The sequence below is a fragment of the Lepus europaeus genome, chromosome 8 (assembly GCF_033115175.1).
Source record: "Lepus europaeus isolate LE1 chromosome 8, mLepTim1.pri, whole genome shotgun sequence".
In the NCBI taxonomy this organism is placed as follows: domain Eukaryota; kingdom Metazoa; phylum Chordata; class Mammalia; order Lagomorpha; family Leporidae; genus Lepus; species Lepus europaeus.
The window spans coordinates 71,524,916-71,544,505 of record NC_084834.1 but is presented as its reverse complement, the minus strand read 5'-3'; the positions used below and the strand labels follow the sequence as shown (position 1 = coordinate 71,544,505).

General features: G+C 46.6%; 1 protein-coding gene across 4 annotated transcripts in view; it reads left to right on the top strand.

Moving 5' to 3' along the window:
• Positions 1–6,604: 6,604 nt before the first annotated feature.
• Positions 6,605–19,590, top strand: part of NPNT (nephronectin) — an 81,827-nt gene continuing 68,841 nt past the window's right edge. For all 4 annotated transcript variants that reach the window (XM_062199781.1, XM_062199778.1, XM_062199779.1 and 1 more), the window contains exons 1-2: positions 6,605–6,690; positions 8,553–8,653. In XM_062199781.1, coding sequence (XP_062055765.1) covers positions 6,620–6,690; positions 8,553–8,653 — 172 coding nt within the window. In that variant the 5' untranslated portion in view covers positions 6,605–6,619. The remainder of the gene's footprint in view (positions 6,691–8,552; positions 8,654–19,590) is intronic.

The window sequence follows — 19,590 nt, the reverse complement described above, 5'->3', positions numbered from 1 at the left end:
GCAGAGAGAGAGAGAGAGAGAGCAAGAAAAAGAGAAAGAGAGAGAGAGAGGTCTTCCATCCACTGGTTCACTCCCCAGATGGCTGCAATGGCTGGAGCTGCGCTGATCCAAAGCCAGGAGCCAGGAGCTTCTTCTGGATCTCCCACGTGGGTGCAGGGGCCCAAGGACTTGGGCCATCTTCTGCTGTTTTCCCAGGCCATAGCAGAGAGCTGGATCAGAAGTGGAGCAGCCAAGACTTGAACTGGTGCCCATATGGGATGCCAGCACTGCAGGTGGTGGCTTTACCCATTATGCCACAGTGCTGGCCCCTACCTAATATATTTAATTTATACTGTTGTTGCTATTGCTTCCTTCTTTTTGTGTTCCTGGTTTACCTTGTGGTTCTTTTTATAATTCCTTCTGTTGAAAACTTTGTAATTTTACCATCTTTTGTTTAGTAATGTAAGCATTAGGGCTATGAATTTTCCTTAGAGTTCAGGTGTAACAATACATGAATAGCTACCTATAATGGTTTTTTTTTTTTTGACAGGCAGAGTGGACAGTGAGAGAGAGAGAGAAAAAGGTCTTCCTTTTGCCATTGGTTCACCCTCCAATGGCCGGCATGGCTGGCATGCTGTGGCCGGTGCACCGCGCTGATCTGAAGCCAGGAGCCAGGTGCTTCTCCTGGTCTCCCATGTGGGTGCAGGGCCCAAGGACCTGGGCCATCCTCCACTGCACTCCCGGGCCATAGCAGAGAGCTGGCCTGGAAGAGGGGCAACCGGAACAGAATCCGGCGCCCCGACCGGGACTAGAACCCGGTGTGCCAGCGCCCCAGGCGGAGGATTAGCCTATTGAGCTGCAGCGCTGGCCTATAATGTTTTTTAATCACTGCTTTCTAGATGGTCTGCAAGTTCAGTTATTGTTTATCACTTTTTGTTTCAATCTGAACACTGAATCTTAACTTTTTGTCACTTCCTAAAGTAGCTTGATTTTGTAATTATTTCTTTTTCCTCTGGGATCATTCACATCAGCATATACACATATAAATATATTTTCCTCAAAGATGAAATTCACTCTCCAGTCTTCATCTCTCACTCCAGCTACTGCTCCATTTCTCTGCACCCTTTGTAGAGCAAAGCTTCCAAAGCACTTAATTTTGTTCTCACCTTTTCTTTTCAGTACAAGCCTTCGACCTCACCATTGCACAAAAACTACTCTTTGCAAGATCTCCACAGATCTCCTTGTGAAATCTGATGATCACTTCCCAGTCCTGATTGTATTTAATCTCTTAGCAGCACTTGGCATAGCTGGCTACTCTCAGATCCTTAATGAAACCCTTTCTACTCTTGGCTTCTATGACAAAACACTCTCCTGAGTTTTCTACCACACTCCTGTATCCTCCTTCTTAGGCTCATATTTTGTATCAGCAGCCTGCTGATGCTTACATTTTGGAGCATTGCAAGGCTCAGTCCTTAGTCTTCCTAATCATGAGTACTTGTTGTTTTCACTTCATTCTTCACCTCTTCCATTCCCAGAAGTTTAAACACTACTGCTGACTACCAAATTTATGCCAGAGTACAAAAACTCTCCACTGAGTTCGAGTTATACATCTTACTATTTGACTTTTCCACTTGAATGTCTTATAGATATTTCATAGCTGTCTGTGATATGAATTTGCTCCCCAAAATCTGATCTCTCCTTCCACTGGAAAAGAGAAGGTTGGGCACATGGATACTTTATATTTCCCAGCCTCCATTGAAATTTGGTTTGATCATCTGATTTATTTCTCTCCGGTGAAGGTTGAGTAGCAATGATAGATGTTCTTTGCTAGCCCTAGTCTTTAGGAGAGCAGATGTACCTCCCCCCACGCTTTTCTCCTTTCCTTTGGCTACAGTGGTAACTATTAGAGTGGCTGTGTAGGTAGCAGAGTCACTGACAGCCTGGAATCTGAAAGACTACATGAGACAGAGCTGCCAACCACCCTGATACACTCGCTGCAGACTGTTACATGATGAGGAAATAAATGCCTATTTTGTAAAAGCCATTACCTTCTTTAGTCTCTTTGTTACAGCATTTTAACCTTTTACCTTAGCAGAAATAGAAACTGGTACCAGAAGGGAGGGATGATATCTTAAAAAAAAAAAAGCTTGCATTTTCTCTTTTCCTTTCTTCCTTCCACTTCACCTCCCACCCTTCCCCCCTCCTCCTTCCCTCCCTCCCTCCCTCCCTCTCTCTCTCTCTCTCTCTCTCTCTCTCTCTAGAGAGCACTCCCATTTGCTGATTCACTCCCCAAATGCCCATGGCAGTTGTGGCCGGGTGGCTGGCTCAGGCTGGAGCCAGGGGCCAGGAATGCAATCCACATTTCCCACATGGGTGGCAGGAGCCCAATTGCTTTGACAATCACTGCTTGCCTCCCAGAGCCTGCATTAGGGGGAAACTAGAGGCCAGAGCCATGACACCAATGTGGAATGCAAGCATCGTAATCACTAGGCCAAACGCCCACCACAAAACCTGCATCTTCTTAACAGTCGCATAATCATGCAGAGAAATAGGCAGGAGAGCAGAGTAAAGAGTTTATTTTTCACTCTGCTTGTGTTGAGAAGCCATTGGAGGGATATGATCCTATTGTGGTTTACAAGGAATTACCACAGGCAGCTACTGTGTGCAGGTGGAAAGCTGGTGATACCTGTGCTAGTTCATAAAGTCCTTGCCTGCAGTCGTTTGGAAGTCACAACGCATATCCAGAGCAAGAAAATATGGCTGAAAGAAATGAGAATGTTCGTTCATGTCACTGCTCCTTATTGCTTTTAGTAAGGTATCTTAAGAGAGAGGTGAGCTCAGGCAAGAGTGGGCCGCTCTGTAAGCAAAGTGGAAGGAAATAAGGAAGGCCCCTGAGGGTTAAAAAACGATGGTTGTTTTGTGCCCTAAACATTAATACAAATGAAAGGATCCAAGCCTTGTGGCAAGGATCAGAGCAAGGGCATTGCCCTCGCAAACAACCCTAATATTTCAGCCAGCCCCAAGGTGGCCTCTGTTAAGGTAAGAGAGTAAAGTATGGGCACAGGAAGCACAGAAAGCAAGCAGGCTTAGGAACCAGACGAGGCAAGACCGTGGTTGTGGTTATCTGCACAAGGAACTGACTGGAAGCAATTAGATCAGAAGCCCATTAAGGTTTTAAGGAAATCCAGTTGCCACAGAAACCATGAATCTGGCCTGAAAACGTCTTTCTCTGTTAGATCCTTAAAGCAACATACAGGCCTTTGAATCTGTACTAGGAGAAAATGGGTAGTGAGTTGTGAATGATGCACAGCCTTTAAGGAGTGCAGATGCTCGGATTGTCACTTGTACAGTAGTCCATGGGAGATTATGGACAGCACAGTTCCCCTAGGAGGGTCTTCTCCAGTGCCAGAGCAGAGTAGTCGTAACTGTTGCTTGGCTGGGACTCACAATTGCTATAAGAACACCTGGTGTGCGTCCTTTTCTTAATAGGAGTTTTTAAGAGCAACAGTCCTGTGCCTGTTACCACCAGTGTGTATGGGATGCAGGAAGCAATAGCTTGTTTAATGGTTTCCATGACACTTGACTATGAGAAGTCACTTCAGAACTTGATAGAAAAAGCCTATCTTGCTCTGTGCTCTGCCTGGACACCTGTCCCACCCTTTGCTCTCACAGCACTCAGAATCAGCTCAAAAGTTACCTTCACAATGGTGACCAAACCCCTCCATCTAAAATCCCACCTGGCCTCACTTTCTATCTCCTTCACCTCCCTTTATCCTGAATCCACCTTTTCCCTGTCCGAGCACTCACTGCGGTGCTTCTTCCACGCTGAAATCTCAGCACCTGGAAATGGCTAATCCACTCCAGGCTCTCAACTGATATTTACTGCAACACAAAAACTCATGAAGTAATTATTAGTTTCTGGTTTCTAGTTATTTGAAGTTGTCTTTGCTTCACTGCATTTTGTCATTTATCTGTATGACATGGTGACCAGCGATGAATAATTGTGCACTAGAAAATTAAGATGATCACTCATTACCTAGATATCATTACCTAAGGAAATCTAACCAAGTTTATCCTATCAGGAAAGTAGTCATTATTAAAAGTAAGCTGTTCTGATCTCATTCTTGCTAGTTTTTTTTTTTTTTTTCTTTAAAGACTGAGACAGTGAACTGCAGCTCCCATCGAGAGCTTCCAGTGAGACCCTGGAAGTTCTTTGGAGTCTTCTCATTCCATGATTCAACAAAGATGATGCAGTTAGCTACTGCTTACTACAAGGCAGAGTTCAAATCAATCCAATCCAGTCTACTTAATATTTACTGCACTTAGGACTTGTACTATACACAAAGGATATAGTGACAAGATGGCCACTGTCCTCACCTTGTTTTTGGTGAGCCTAGTGTTCCAAGGGACCAGAGAGGCAATTTCAACACAATACCTTAAGAGCTACTCTAGGGAGAATGCAATGTGATAGTTGCACACACCATAAGCATCTCAGGGGAGCCAAAAGGCAGGAATAGTTCCCTGGGTAAGCGTCAGCTAAGTGCGACCCAGAGGACAAGTGCAGATTGTCCAAATGAAGAAGGAAGATGCATGGAAGGTTTTGTAGGCCAAAGAAAATACATGGAAAAAAGGAAAGGAGGTGTGTTGATGGGTCGTTACACTTTTGCTCCCGATGTTAATTCCAGTTTTGCCCATTACTCTTCCTCTTGTCTTCCCATCTCTACTTTTTTAGCCAGTAGATTAGCCTCATTCTACCTAATCATCCATTGCTCCAGTGGGCTTATTTGTAAATCCAATCCAAGAATCAATAAACAGAGAGAACAGCTAAGGAATAGGCCCTGGAGCCTGGAACAGAGCCTACATGATGCTTACAAAAATTTGATTTTCTGCAGAAAAAATATTTTGACTCCCACATTTTTGGACTTCATTAGAAGGAACTGAAATGGATGACACCAAGCTGTTTGCCTAAAATAATGTCCCAAGCCTGAATTGGCATGGATGTTTCCCGAGATCAAAATAGAAACTTGTTTTGCTAACAGAAAACAACTTGGAAATCAAAGAAGTCATTTAAGTTGGAACCCATTCTTTTTCCTTTTCTTGCAGAAAATTCCTGTTCTTACACACACTAAGACATCAGGCTGGTGAGATCACCCTGCCACAGAACTTTCCATTAAAATTTTGAAGTTGTAGAAATCTCAAAAAGAAAATTAAGACAGAGGAAAAAGTCTGTGATGTGGCAAATTCATTCAACAAATATTTACGAGCACCTACTGTGTGCCAGGCACCGTTCTAGACACTACACAAAGAAACGTGCCCTTGTAGAGTTTGCATTCTAGGATAAAGAAGATACACAAACAAGAAATAAGCACATTGTATGGTGGAACAGAAGCTGCATGGTATGGCAAAAAGCCAACGTAGAAAAAGGAGAAGGCCTTAGGACAGGGCAAGTTGCAATTTTAAATAGGGTGGTCCTGGTTGGTCTCTTCAGGGAGATTACTCTGGGCAAAGACTTAAGGAAGTGAGACTGTGAGCCATGCAGGTGCCTGGGTCCGGTGGCCCCATGGTGGGGTCCTGCCTGGTGTGTTCGTGAAAGGTAGGCCGTGAACCGGGAGACGTGATGCATAGTGGGTGAGGGCCGAGGGGCTGGAGAAGGGGGATGCCTTGATCGCATTTCAGGAGCATCGTAGGCTAATCGCCCATTTTCATTTGAACAGACTAGACTACTTCGCGCTCTGTAACACCAGAGCAACAGCAACTTAAAATGTCTCTGCGTGATCGTTCGGCGCCACGACTCCCGCGCGGTCACAGCCCTCCCCTCGCGGACCGCACGAGCCTCTAAAGGGGCGCCGCTCACTGTCCTAAGTGCTCAGTGCTCAGTGGAACTGGCACTTCTCAGTGGGAACCCTCAGCACGTTTGCTTCTTCGCGACTCCACTGGCCATTTCTTTCCGTTGGTTAGAAAATAAAAAATACTCGCCCGCCTCTGCCAGCTTGCGGGAGAAGCAGAGTTTGCCCTCGCTAATTTGTCCAAGTCGTGCTGTGGTTTCACGAAACGCAGACAGTGCCCAGCTCCAGCCCCCAACCCCCGCGCTGGGTCTGGGGCGTCTCTACCCGCCCCCGGGGAGAGCCGCCGCTGGCTCCCGCGGTCACCACCTGCTCCGGCGGACCCGGCCGAAAGCGCACCTTCGTCTCGGGCCTCTTTTTTTCTCCCCCGCTCCCCCTTTTCCCAGGCCGGGCTTGTAACTTTTCTTTCAGCTTGTAACTTTTCTTTCAGCCCGAGGCTCGCCCCACGAGGCTGGTCCCGCAGCGCCCCCGGGAGGGGCCGAGTGCCCTGCTCGCTCGCCAGGCTCGGAGCGCGGCGGGGCGGGTGCACGCGCCCCCCGCCCGGCCCGGCGCCCCTCCCCGCGGGCGGCGCAGCTCCCCCTGCAGCGCCTCCCCTCGCGGGGAGGGTGGCGGAGGGGACTCCCGGCGCCGCAGACCTGCTCCGGCTGCGCGCGGCGCCTCTGGCTCCGGGAGTGGCAGCGGTAGCCGCGGCGGCGACCGAGGGATCCCGGGACCCGCGGCTGCTCCGCGGAGCCGAGGCGGCGGGAGCGCCTCTCCGCCGCGCCCAGCACCCAACCTGTGCGCGCTCGCCGGCCAGCATGGACGTCCCCTTGGCGCTGGTGCTCGTGTCCTCGCTCTCCCTGCAGGCGGCCGCCGACTTCGACGGGAGGTGAGTGGGGCCTCGGGGCGCCCTCTCCTCCTTCCCGCGCTCCCTTCCTGTCCGCGCCCCCGAGTCCCTCTCCGCCGCCGGAGAGGCGTCTCCCCGGTGCTGAGGTGTGGCGGCCGCGCCGTCTCCGCGGGACGAGCGCCGTCCAGCGCGGCCAGGGGCTGCCCCGCCGCCGGGAGCGCGCGACCCCGGCCAGTCCCGGCACCCGCGCGGGAGCTGGGGCTGCGGGCGTGGGAAGGCGCGGGCCGTGGAGCTCAGCCCCGAGGGCGCGGCGGGGCTGCCAGAGCAGAGGTGACGCGTGGGGGCACTCCCTGGCCGGGACCCTGACTCTTGGTGTAGACTGCTGTTCCGCGGGGGAAACTTCGGGCGAGCGGGGCGGAGCTGTCAGGGCCCTCACAACAAAGAGTGGGGCCGAGGAAGCGGCTGGGGCTTGCGAGGGGGACCTGATGGCCGCCCCCCTTGATGGGGGCCTCAAAATAAAGACTGCGGGTGGGGGGCGCCAGGAGTATATGATGGGCAGAGAGCGCTAGCAGCTCCGCAGACCGCGCCCGCCTGCTGCGTGCTCTGACAGGTCCCGACAACCCCGGGCCGCGTCGCTGCCGCCGCTCAGCGGGCCCTGGCGCGGCCGCTCCCCGCTCCCCGCTCCCGCCGCGGGGTCCGCGCGGGCGCCGGGAGAGTGAGTGACTGACCGAGCGCGGGGATGGGGCGGGAGGCGGGCCCGGCCCCCGCCTGCGCGCACCTGCAGCCCGGACTCTCCCGGCGGGCGCGCGGGGGCTGCAGCCCCAGAGCTCCCGCGGCGCCCCCGACCCCTCGGCGCAGCCCTGAAGCGAGACGCCGCGCCTGTTCCACCTGCACTCTTAGAACGAATCAGTTCCGCGACTGATTGGCTGCCTCGTACCTGGGAGGGGAAAGGACGGGACCCAGTGGAGCGCGGAGGGGAAACGCCCCCGCCTGTGGAGCACCTGGGCGCAGGAAATACGGAGCTGGGGGGTATTTTGAACTTTGGACCTGCGCAGGTGGAGGGAAGGGGAGTTGAAAAGATCAGAGAGTTGAAAGAAAACACGGGTCGGCGCCCGAGGCTGCACCTTTTGTTTTTTAGGCAACTCTTTCCCACCTTTGGGCACGTTGTGCGTTTCTTGTACGCCTATTTACCGCAAGCACGCCACGTGACGTGCGTCCGCCTTTAAAGTAACTTTAACCAGAGAGCTAGAAACCCAATTCCCTTGTGGATCCTCTCGGAGGGAGAAGTCTTTTAGGTGCGAATCTGAGCAAGAAAGCAATTGGCCCAGTCCTCGCAGTTTGTCCAAGCGTCATGCGGTGGAGAAACCAGTACCTTGAAATCCCATACTTTCTGTAGTCATTATTTACATTAGAGAGGGAACATGAGCATGCACTGTCTGAAAGCGCTTCATTTCATTTGGTTTTTGAGGAACCCCGTCCATCTGCCCCTTTCCCAATCCGCCTTTTACTTTTTTTCTTTCAGCTGTGCCACATCTTGTATTGTTTAATACCTTTCAGTTTATGATGACTCAGTACAAACTGCTCCCGCGCCGCCTCCCCCCCCCCCCACCGCCCCCAGGTGTGGGTCTTTGAGGAATCTGTTTTATTTCAGGCTTCAGAATCCACCCTGTGAGTGGCAGCCTTGAGAATTCTGCGTTGTAGCTGGTGCTGTTTCTAGTTGAGAAAGGATGGTGCCCTCGGCTCTGTTCCTTAGCCCCGTGTGCTGATGGTGTATCTGTTTAACTGTCTGAAACCTGCCATTAGATTGTTGGGTGTGGTTTGCCAAGTTTTCTCAAATAACAAAGAGGAAATTATCTTTGATCTCAAGAGGATCCTTATTTATTTTGAATCTGTTTGCTTGGTAGGTGGCCCAGGCAGATAGTGTCGTCCATTGGCCTGTGTCGTTATGGTGGCAGGATTGACTGCTGCTGGGGCTGGGCCCGCCAGTCCTGGGGACAGTGTCAACGTGAGTATCAGACCTGGGACCGCACCTCCCTGGGGGGCGGGGCGTCACGCCACACCTGGGAGTGCTCAGTGCCTGAGCAAGGCTTGGTGCTGAGAGCCTGACCTGGAAGTTTTCTGGGGAAAGTCTCTGACTTCCTATCCTGCCCCTTTCCAACCTGAGCCACCTGTGGGAGAGGGGAGGCTTTGTCATTCACAGAAATGCCATCAAGGACGTTAGTATTTCTCCCCAGTCTCTCTAGCTTCTGTTTTCTCATTAGGCTTACTCCGTTGTTTTGCTACAGGCTGAGATGGGAGTAAGATAATAAGTCTAGACTGTATTTACACTAAATAGACTCTGAGCCTGAGAGTACTTTCAAAATCCACACCATAGCGCTTGTGTAAAGTGGCCCATGTGTAAGTCTTTTGTTTTTGGTTTTTTTTTTTTTTTTTTTTTTTTTTGAGGTGAGGTTGAATTGACAGTGTTCTAAATGGACCACCCAGTATAACCACAGACAAATCTTTGGAAAAACAACATCACTTGGAAGTTCCATGGATAATCAGCCTCGTGTAATAGGTGCCACATCAGGTGTTAGTTTTTCATGATCACAAGTGGATATTTTGATGTTAAGATTCAGAACCTCATCACAAAAGTTTGAGACACTTAGGAAATTCGTTGCCAGCAATCTGTGTAGATCATAAAATTTTATCCCTTTCTGCTAGAAGAAAAAAAAAAGAGTAAAAAAGGAAATCCCCAAATGATTGAGTCAGCTTCCAGGGTGTCTTTCTCTCTTACCTGTTATGCCACAAGGCCGACCCCTCCGAGTGTCTTTCCAGGGCTAGGCAGGCACTGGTGAGGTAATGGGAATTAAGGTGAGTTCCACGTTGGGATATTTGCTTTGTCACTCACCAGGAAAGGGCAGGGAGGACTCACGAAGGGATCAGGAAGGTGAGAACTGACAGTGGAAGAGCCTGCCTTAGAAGGAGGTTGGCAGGATAAAGAGTCAAGTAAATTCGGGTTCCAGAAAGTTCCTCTGCTATCTTCACTCTTGAGGATGCCTGTGATGGTCATCCTTAACTTTGTGAAGGAGGGAGAGGGACAGTCGCCATCTGCCTGAAGCTGTTGCTCTGCTGGGTGCTAGAACGAGAAAGGCACTGATGCTGTGTCTGCTTGCACCCTGCAAGCCCCTGGGATAGCTCCTTTGCACAGCTGGGCCATTGCCCAGGGGACAGGGGGATCGTGCTAACTTGTTCCCAGTAAAGGAAGAACTGCTGGTCCCCTTTGGGGAACTGCTGGTCAACATTGCTTTCAAGGGAAGATGGTGAAAAACAAGAATGATGCCTGGTGCAATTTGGGCTTCTGCCACTCCTCCCACACTGTCTGGAGTATGTGCACAGCTAGAGGCCACAGCTGTGGCAGTGGAGGAGGCCAAGGACCCTCACACATATTCCTGACTATATGTACTTACATGCCTCCAGAGCGAGAAATGCAGGAATGGAGACAGTTTCTTCCTTCCTGGCTCACTTTAATCTGCAGCAGACTCTCAGATCGAATATGCAAGTGCTCTGAGGTATGTGCAGCCCTAGAGCCACACCCTGGCCCAGGCTGCCTTGGCAGAAGGCCCTAGGCATTCATGGACGGCACTTCTCTAAAGGTGGGGGCTTAGGGCACATAGGCTGTCTGCAGGTGTGCTAAGAGCATTCCAAGGAGAAAACTTCTTGGATCTCTGAGAGACTCATCAAACGTGGGATTCCCCAGGAAGCATCTCTAAGAGCTTTTTATTTTTCTATACCATGTAATTAAATTTTATCTGATGTGATCCAGATTTGGGATGAATGTAGAGACCTTTTAAAGTTACACTGACAGTACCAAATCTAAACAACAGATTTTCTAGTGTTTCACTTTTTGCACAGTAACTTTCCTAACAGATACATACACTAATTTACTATGTTGTCATTTTGTTTCTTTTCATTCTTACTATTTTTTAAAAAGATATTTATTTATTCAAGAGGTAGAGTGACAGATAGAGGGGGGAGGACAGAGAGAGAGAGAGAGAGAGAGAGAGAGAAGGGTCTTCCCTCTGCTGGTTTGCTCCCCAAATGGCTGCAACAGCTGGAGCTGGGGCGATCTGAAGCCAGGAGCCAAGAGATTCTTCCAGGTCTCCCACGCGGGTACAAGGGCCAAGCACTTCCAATGCTTTCCCAGGCCATAGCAGAGAGCTGGATCCAAAGAGGAGCAGTCAGGACTAGAACTGGCGTGAATATGGGATATTGGTGCCACAGGCAGAGGCTTAGCCCACTATACCACAGCACTGGCCCCCATTCTTCCTCTAACAGAATCTGAAGGAAACGGCAACTTGACATGAGTTAATTATTGAATGGTAATATTATTAAAAATATGTAGGGTGATTTTTCACAAATCACATTTTATTACTTAATTAGTGAAAGTTTGAAATAGCTCCTAGGCTGGAGCTAGACTGGGGTTAAATTCCAGCTTCATCTCCTCTTGGTTATGTGACTTTGGGCAAGTCATTTAGCCTCTCTGTGCTTTATTTTCTCACCTTTAAAAATGAGTCTAGGAGCAGGTGCTGTGGCTTAGCGAGTAAAGCTGCCTTCTACAGTGCCGGCATTCCATACAGGCGCCAGTTCAAGTCCCGGCTGCTCCACTTTTGACCACTTTTGACTTTTTTGACCACTCTCTGCTGTGGCCTGAGAAAGCAGCAGAAGATGGTGTAAGTCCTTGAGCCCCGCATGAGAGACCCAGAAGAAGCTCCTGGCTCCTGGCTTCATATCGGCTCAGCTCCAGCCATTGTGGCCATTTGGGGAGTAAACCAACAGATGGAAGACCTCTGTCTGTCTTTTTGCCTCTGCCTCTCTGTAACTCTGCCTTTCGAACAAATAAAAATAAAAATCTTAAAAAATCACAAATTGTACATCTCTCAGAGGACCTTAGTGAGGCTTAAATGAGTTATAATTTTTAAAGCATGTCACACTGTTCCTCACACAGAGTAAATACTGCATATAGGTGTGGTAAAATTAAATATAAAGAATATTACTACTAAAACAAGGTTATGGGGCAGAATACACATGTGCAGTCAGATTCTTTGTTCATTAGGCATCATATATACGTATACTTTTTATATTTATGCTGCCAAGATAAAGGTGCTCTGTGTTGGCAGTAAAATAAAATTCCCTTTTAGATCAAAAAAGCCAAATGGTTCTTTACCATGCATGTTGAAGATAGCAAGATTGTAAAAATGAGTTCAAAGATGGATGGTTCCTTCTGTGTGTTTTGTTTTTCCAGAATCTCAGATGGTCCAAATGTCTCTTGTCAGTTCCTAGTTCTGTCTGTGTTTGTTTTGATATAAACAGGTAGAGGAATGTGGGGGCCAGAGGTCGGTTCCAAGGAGCAGAAAAGCAACAAAAGAGACTTAGGGGATGCATGGAGTGGCTCTGAGAACTCCTGAGTGTGTTTAAAAGGAAAGACTTGATGCAATTCAGTGCTTGATCACTGTACATATTCAAGGGAAATGAAGATCTTCAACAATTAAATCTAGTAATAGACTACCCATCAAAATGGCAAAGAGCTTCTAGGAAATGTAACGCAGAAAATGTTTTTGCCTGTCTGACCCTTTTATAATCTCTGAGTTCTCTTCCATGAGGAGCCTGCTCCCTTCCTTGACAAAGGCGTCCTGTGCAGCAAAGTGAAAGGCAACTATTTCCACCCGTGCCCAGAACCTCCCTGTGCACATCTTAGGAGATGCGTGTGTGTAAGCAGGAGCGAGTGGCACCCTTGTTACAGTAATCAGATCAGTGCCATGACCTAGTGCAGCGATGTGTAGGTGAAGGTCTGTTCCATCTGGGTGAGTGTCTGTGGACCCAATATGCATGAGAGTCCAGTATACATACTACACAAAACATGCTTCGTTTCATGTTCACTTGCCACCCTCCTTTCTGCGGACTTGTTTGGAGAGAGAACGACTAAGATGAGGGGGCTGTGTTGCCAAACCTCCGCTTCTGGCTCCTTATTCGAGCCATGAAGCCGTACTCAGCTGGGAGATTTACTAACCTTCCCTTTGGGAATCAGGAGGGGTGGATCAGAGATACCACCCCAGTGGGCATAGAAGCTGCCCTCCAGTTTCCTGCCTGAACCACCCAACAGTCAATCCTAACGTTCCTCCCCTCCCCTACTGGGAAAGCGTGGCCCATTCCAGAAATAGGCAGGTTGTGTTTTCATAGTTCTTTTGTGGGTCATACCCTTGGCTTCTTTCTATTTGATTGTTTTGTGTTCTTGACTTATAAATAGATGTCTAGCTATTGAAAATTCAAAGTTTGATTTTCTAATCGCCTTCAGTTTTGAATGAATATTGATGTGGCTCTTTATTGTCAAGTGAAAATTTCTTATTATGTTCACACACTGATGGTTCCTTATTTCCAGCACACAGCACTTTAATCATACTCAGGAATTGTCACAAAATATTTCTATTTCTTGCTATGCAATTATTCTGTTCCTTAACTCTTCTATCATCTTAATGGTGCATTTCACTTTAATTATATTAATTTTATCTGCTCCTACCAATTGAAGACTGCCGAACAGAGATTTGTCAGAGTTTGTATATTTTATTTTAACAGAATGTGTGTACTGTGGAAACAGTTCTTAGCTAAAGCATTAGATAATTTGGGAACCTGAGTTCAAGTTCTGACTTTTGTACCTGATGAGGTAACTAACATTTTCCAGCTGCAGTTTTCCTATTTTGCAAGCAGATCTTCAGTGGCCTTTGGAGCTCCACCCAAGAACATCCGCGATGTAGAAAGGGATACATAGGATTCAGATATTCCAACCCTGCATGGTTGTCTTTCTGTTCACTTGGAGATTCGGCCATTGTGCGACTTGGGACAGTAGTGTTCTTGTGGAAAGTACTTTCTTGAGGTGCGAAGAACTCAAGCTAGTTCCAAGTTTCAACAAACTTATTTACTTTCTGAGTTCTTTGACTGTTAGTGAGCAGTTTGTGATTTTTGAAGGCAATGATGCGGATTAGGATGGTTTTATATCTTTTATCCTTAAGACTGGAGAACATGCAGATGTTATGTTTCTTCCGAAGATATTGGAGAGATAGAAAACCTACACTTAGATATTGCTTTGTTAGTTCTTTTCTCTCTCTCTTTCTCTCTCTCTTTTAACTTATCATTTATTTGGGAGGCAGAGTTACAGATAGAGGGAAAGAACAGAGAGAGAGGTCTTCCATCTACTGTTTCACTCCTCAGATGGCCATAATGGCCTGAGCTGGCCAATCAGAGGCCAGGAGCTTTTTCCAGGTCTCCCACATGGGTGCAGAGGCCCAAGCACTGCTTTCCCAAGGCATAAATAGAGAGATGGATCCGAAGTGGAACAGCTGAGATTTGAACAGGTGCTGGGAGGTGGAGGCCTAGCCTAGGCTACACCACAGCACCGGCTCCAATTAGTTCTGAATCTCACTTCCTCCTCTGTCTTCCCTGAAGCTAGTAAAGGCAGAGTTAACACAGAGAGAAGGACAGTCACAGAAAGAGGTCTTCCATCCATTGGTTCACTCTCCAAATGGCCACAACAGCCAAAGCTGGGCCAGGCTGAAGTCAGAAGTCAAGAGGCAGAAACTTCTTCTGGGTCTCCCATAAGGCTGACAGGGGCCCAAGCACTTTGGCAGTTCTTTGCTACCTTCTAAGGTGCGTTAGCAGGGAGCTGGATTAGAAGCAGAGCAGCCGGGACATGAACTGGTGTCCATGTGAGTTGCCGGTGTTGTAGGCAGTGGCTTTAGCCATTATGCCACAACGCCAGCCTCTTGAACACTCTTTAAAATAAAAGGAATACATAATAAAGATTGGAATCTTCTTTGAAGGCCACACATAGTAATTTTCCCACAAAGAGGACATTTCTGATAAATATTGCCTTTCTGTTTGTAATCAACAACTATGGCAACTTCCACTGAATATGAATTAGTATTTTATATACTTAACATTTAAAAAAGTTATTTATCTGAGAGGTAGAAAGAGAGACACAGAATGAGAGAGAGAAAGAGAGAGAGAGAGAGAGAGATCCCATCTGCTGGTCTTCTCCCCAGATGCCCACAGCTGGGCTGGGGTTGGAACTGGGTACTGGGAGCTTAACGTAGGTCTCTCACATGGCTGGCAAGGACCCAACAACTTTAGGCATCACTTGCCCCCTCTCAGAGTCTGCATTGATGGGAAGCTAGAATTGGGAGCTAGAGTTGGGGGTGGAACCCAGGCACTCTGATGTGAAGTCGGGGATGTAGGGTCCTTACTGCTAGGCCAAGCATCCATTTCCTACATAGCATTTTCAAAATACCCACACATGATATCAGGCTTTGGAGTAAATGGCAGCAGTGGGTAGTAGGGGGAATGCTGTGCTGTTCAGACCCATTTTGAAGATTGCTGGCAGGGCTCCGGGACGAGCCTAATGGAGCTAAGCATACTTCATTGTCCTGACTTGATTAGCTTCTTCCCCTGATTTTGGGAGGAGAATGCAGAATCTGATTCTTTTCTTTTTTGAGGAGGCATAAAAAATGCAGTACACTATTTTATAATTTCATTTGGCCCTAAGCTTGAATCTGTAGATCCTTAGGAAGTGAAGCTTTTGGTTAAGATTATTGAACTACCACTTTCCTTGGAAGGTTGTTTAAGAACACCATGTACTTTGGGTATCTTCAAGTGGTCTTGGAATGCAGATTCCAAACGAAAATCAGTGTTGAAGAAGCTTGACCTTTGCAAACAGGTAATTTTTGAGTATGTGTATTCTTCAAAGGTAAGTTTCACAGAAATTACTTCTTTCCTTCCTTGCTCTCATTACAACTGATCTTGACATAATACTATTAAGATCCACTAATTTCCTGAGAACTTTATGCAGGGGCATAAAGTTAATCTGAACAGATCTTACCCTTAATGGATTAGAGATTTTAGTGCTTGTCAAGCTGGAAGAAAGGCCAAGTGGAGGGAAGCTCTCTAGTCTTGGCAAGTTCAGCTGCTAGATATGGCCTCAGACACCTGCCACAGGGATATGTCACCTGAGTGTGCCCGTGCACATACACAGGGGCACCAAGGAGGTGCTGCTGGCCCGAGAAAAGACTTGTGATTGTTGCTTGGAGCTTTTGGATAGGCTTCCCTAAGTGGAAGTCTGTTCCCACCCCACCCACCCTCTGGTAGAAACTATAGTGTTCAGCATTTCTATTTGGTGCTTTTCATCTGTAGAACCCGTGTTATATGTATTTTGAGTCAACTGAATCAACTCTGTGCTCTCATGGTGAAAAGGTGAGATGATATTGAGTGATGCCATGCAGTACCCTTCAAGTAAGAGAAGACGCTCACCACGGAAGCTGGGCCTCATTTCTAGGGAGAGAGGAGAGTTCTCATGTCCTAACCTTCGTTACTCTCCCGCCCCTCACATACGAACACTTTTGCCCCTTTCCCATCAATTTTATCTAAGTTTTTAAATTTTTCCCCTCCAATCTTTAAAAGCTAGTTTACTTTCTAAGAGAAAATGCATTAATTTCCTCAAATATTGCTTCTTGGAGCAATAAGTGTTATTGGTTTTCTGTATACATTTCAGAAATATTTTACATACTTAGGAGTGAGTTCCTATACTTGTATCTCTCTAGGTGCCCCGTCCATGAACTGTTTGATACAAATGAAATCATACTGTATCACTGCTCTGTATCTTCCTTCTTTTTCTTAACATGTATCTTGAAGGGCTGTCTTTATCTGTACATGAAGAACCTCCTTTTTTGCAGATTCATAGTATTGTGTTGTATGGCTATGCCGTAGCTTAATATACTGTTTCTTATTGATGGATGTTTGTGTGGATTCTAATGTTTTGCCAATACCAACAATTCTAAAATAATGTTGGATATTATAATGGACTTGTTTTGTATGTGCTCTAGTATTTCTGCAGGAGACATTTTATATGTGATCAAATAGTATAAGCATTTGTAATGTTTATCATTTGGCCACTGATCTGTGACTAGAGAAATGGGAAAGACAGGATGGTAATGCTCAGTAAAGGCTCTGGCAACCCAAGACCCAGACTCAGATCTGTTACTTGACTTTAGGAGACATTTTCCATAAAAACCCTCTGACAGGTCGGTAAAGATCTGTCTGATCTCATTTTTCATTATTTTCTTTGGAGCAGAGGCCACTGGCTGATGCTGGGAGATTGTGGTGGTTTTGCCCATTGGCCAGGGTCTCACCTTGAACTCTGCCTCTCAGTTGTCTACTTTTTAGGGATGTGGTATTATTTTCTTTTGTAAGAAAGATTCATACATTCTTCTAAGAATTGCGTAATTCCTTGACCTATTATTTTTATCCTTTTTTTTTTTTTTTTTGAACAGGCAGAGTTAGACAGAGAGAGAGACAGAGAGAAAGGTCTTCCTTCCGTTGGTTCACCCCCCAAATGGCCACTACGGCATGGCATACTGCGCCGATCCGAAGCCAGGAGCCAGGTGCTTCTTCCTGGTCTCCCATGCGGGTGCAGGGCCCAAGGACCTGGGCCATCCTCCTCCACTGCCTTCCTGGGCCACAGCAGAGAGCTGGAATAGAAGAGGAGCAACTGGGACTAGAACCTGGAGTACCAGCGCCACAGGCAGAAGATTAGCCTAGTGAGCCGTGGCACCAGCCTTATTTTTATCCTTTAGCCATCATTCTTATCCATATGCATGCAATATGTACTTTTTTCCTAGACCTGTGGTTGATTAGAGAGGCACATGGAGAACTCTGAGATCTGAATACTGGTTTTTTTTTGGGATATCTGTTATGATAAAAAGATTTTCAATAGCTACCAAAACACTTTGGTACAGAATACTTTAATAGGATGACTTTAAAACTGTAAGGGTATATCTTTTCAGTAGTTATTTAAATCCTTATCCCAATTATATATTTAAATTGTCTTCTTTTTGAAAAGTGACAAATGAATATTTAGGAAAAAATTTAAAAACATAGCAAATTTATTCCTTTTCCTGATACATAATGCCAACCCTTAATGGGTAACCACTGTTTCTTAATGATCTTTGCAGAGATTTCTAAAGATTTTCATAATTTTTTTCCATAGAATAATAGTATAAAGTACAACATTTCTTGTATTATGCCTTTTTCATATAATTTTACATTTTGGAGACCAGTACTTATCAACTCATGAAAACTGACTTTTTTTTTTCAAGATCTCTTTATTTGTTTGGAAGTCAGAGATATGGAGAGAGAGGGAGAGAGGGAAAGAGAGGTCTTCCATCTGCTGGTTTACTTCCTAGGAGTCCAGGGCTAGGCCTGGCCGAATCCAGGAACCAGGCACTTCATCTGGATCTCCCACCAGGATGGCAGGAGTCCAAGCACTTGGGTCATCTTCCACTGCTTTTCTCAGGCCATCATCAGGGAGCTGGATTGGAAGTGGAGCAGCCAGGACACAAACTGGCACCCATATGGGATGCCGCCATTGCTGGCAGTGGCTTTACCTGCTATACCACACCAGCCTCTGAGTTATTCTTTTAAATGGCTGTACACTTGCCATGTAGGTACCATTATTAATTAATCAATTATTTTTTTAAAAGATTTTATTTATTTATTTGAGAGGTAGAGTTAGAGACAGTGAGAGGGAGAGACAGAGAGAAAGGTCTTCGCTCCGTTGGTCCGCTCCCCAAATGGCTGCAACGGCCGGAGCTGTGCTGATCTGAAGCCAGGAGCCAGGTGCTTCTTCCCAGTCTCCCATGTGGGTGCAGGGGCCCAAGCACTTGGGTCATCTTCTACTGCTTTCTCAGGCCACAGCAGAGAGCTGGACTGGAAGAGGAGCAGCTGGGACTAGAACCTGGTGTCCATATGGGATGCCGGCCCCGCAGGCGGAGGATTAACCTGTGCCACGGCGCCAGTCCCAATTAATCACTCATTTATGCACACTGAGTGGTTTTCATTTTTATTTTGGTGGAATATGCTGTAATGAATGTCTGTGCCTATATCAATACTATTGTACTCACTTAGAAATGTAAGAATTATAGAGACAGCCTCCTTCTATATTAGTACAATAATTGAAGAGGTCTCATTTTATTGTTATAAATTTTCTTAGATAAATATATAACTCAAAGAAGAATAAATCATGAATAATTTTACAGAATGGAAACCTTCTGTTCAGTCATTTTTATATTTGATTCCTTGGAAAGGACCGTAAAATATAAACAGAACCAATTTCCTTATTTCTATTAGTTTATATTGTTTGAGAAAGGATGTAAAGTGGCCTCTAGGTATTCATGCAATGAAACAGTAAAATAAAATTAACAAGGGCCAGAAGGAGAAAAAAGGGGTAACATAAAAGGTGTTGGGAGAGAGGGTTATTAAAATGTGGATATGTGAGTGAGAGGATCCTAAATGTGTTTTCTAACTTGGCTCTTAGTTTTTGGTGGCCAAAGGAAAAACGCTGTATAATTCATGATGTTTGTTGGGCGAAAAAGCAAAACAGGGCATGGGGAAATTATGGCTTTTCCTGCATATGGTTTGGAGAGAAGACTTTCCTGTGGCCCTTTGCAGAGGGGGTTGCAGGAAGGCGTGCAAAGCACTGCAGGAACATTTCTGTCATGAAGCCAGTGGTGGTTTTTGCAAAGCCATTGGATGGCTCCTCTGATGGAAGATGAGGCCCTTACTATAAAAGTGCAGCTCATGCAGAGCTGTTTTGCATGTGATTTAAGAAACAGCATCTGTGTACTTAGTTTTGTGATGGTTTGGCATGACTGTACCCCGAGTATCCAGCTGTGATGTGTGGCTAGACAGTTTCAGGTGAGCCAAGACAATTTCAAATCAGGATTGCCAGCAGTGACCTAAAGCTTGCTGTATTATTTCATAATGTAAAGGTCAGGGCACATTTCTTGTTCCCTTTTCTTTTTTAGTGTATATATTTTGAAGATCTGTCACCAGTTGATGGAGTTGGATCCAGTAACATTA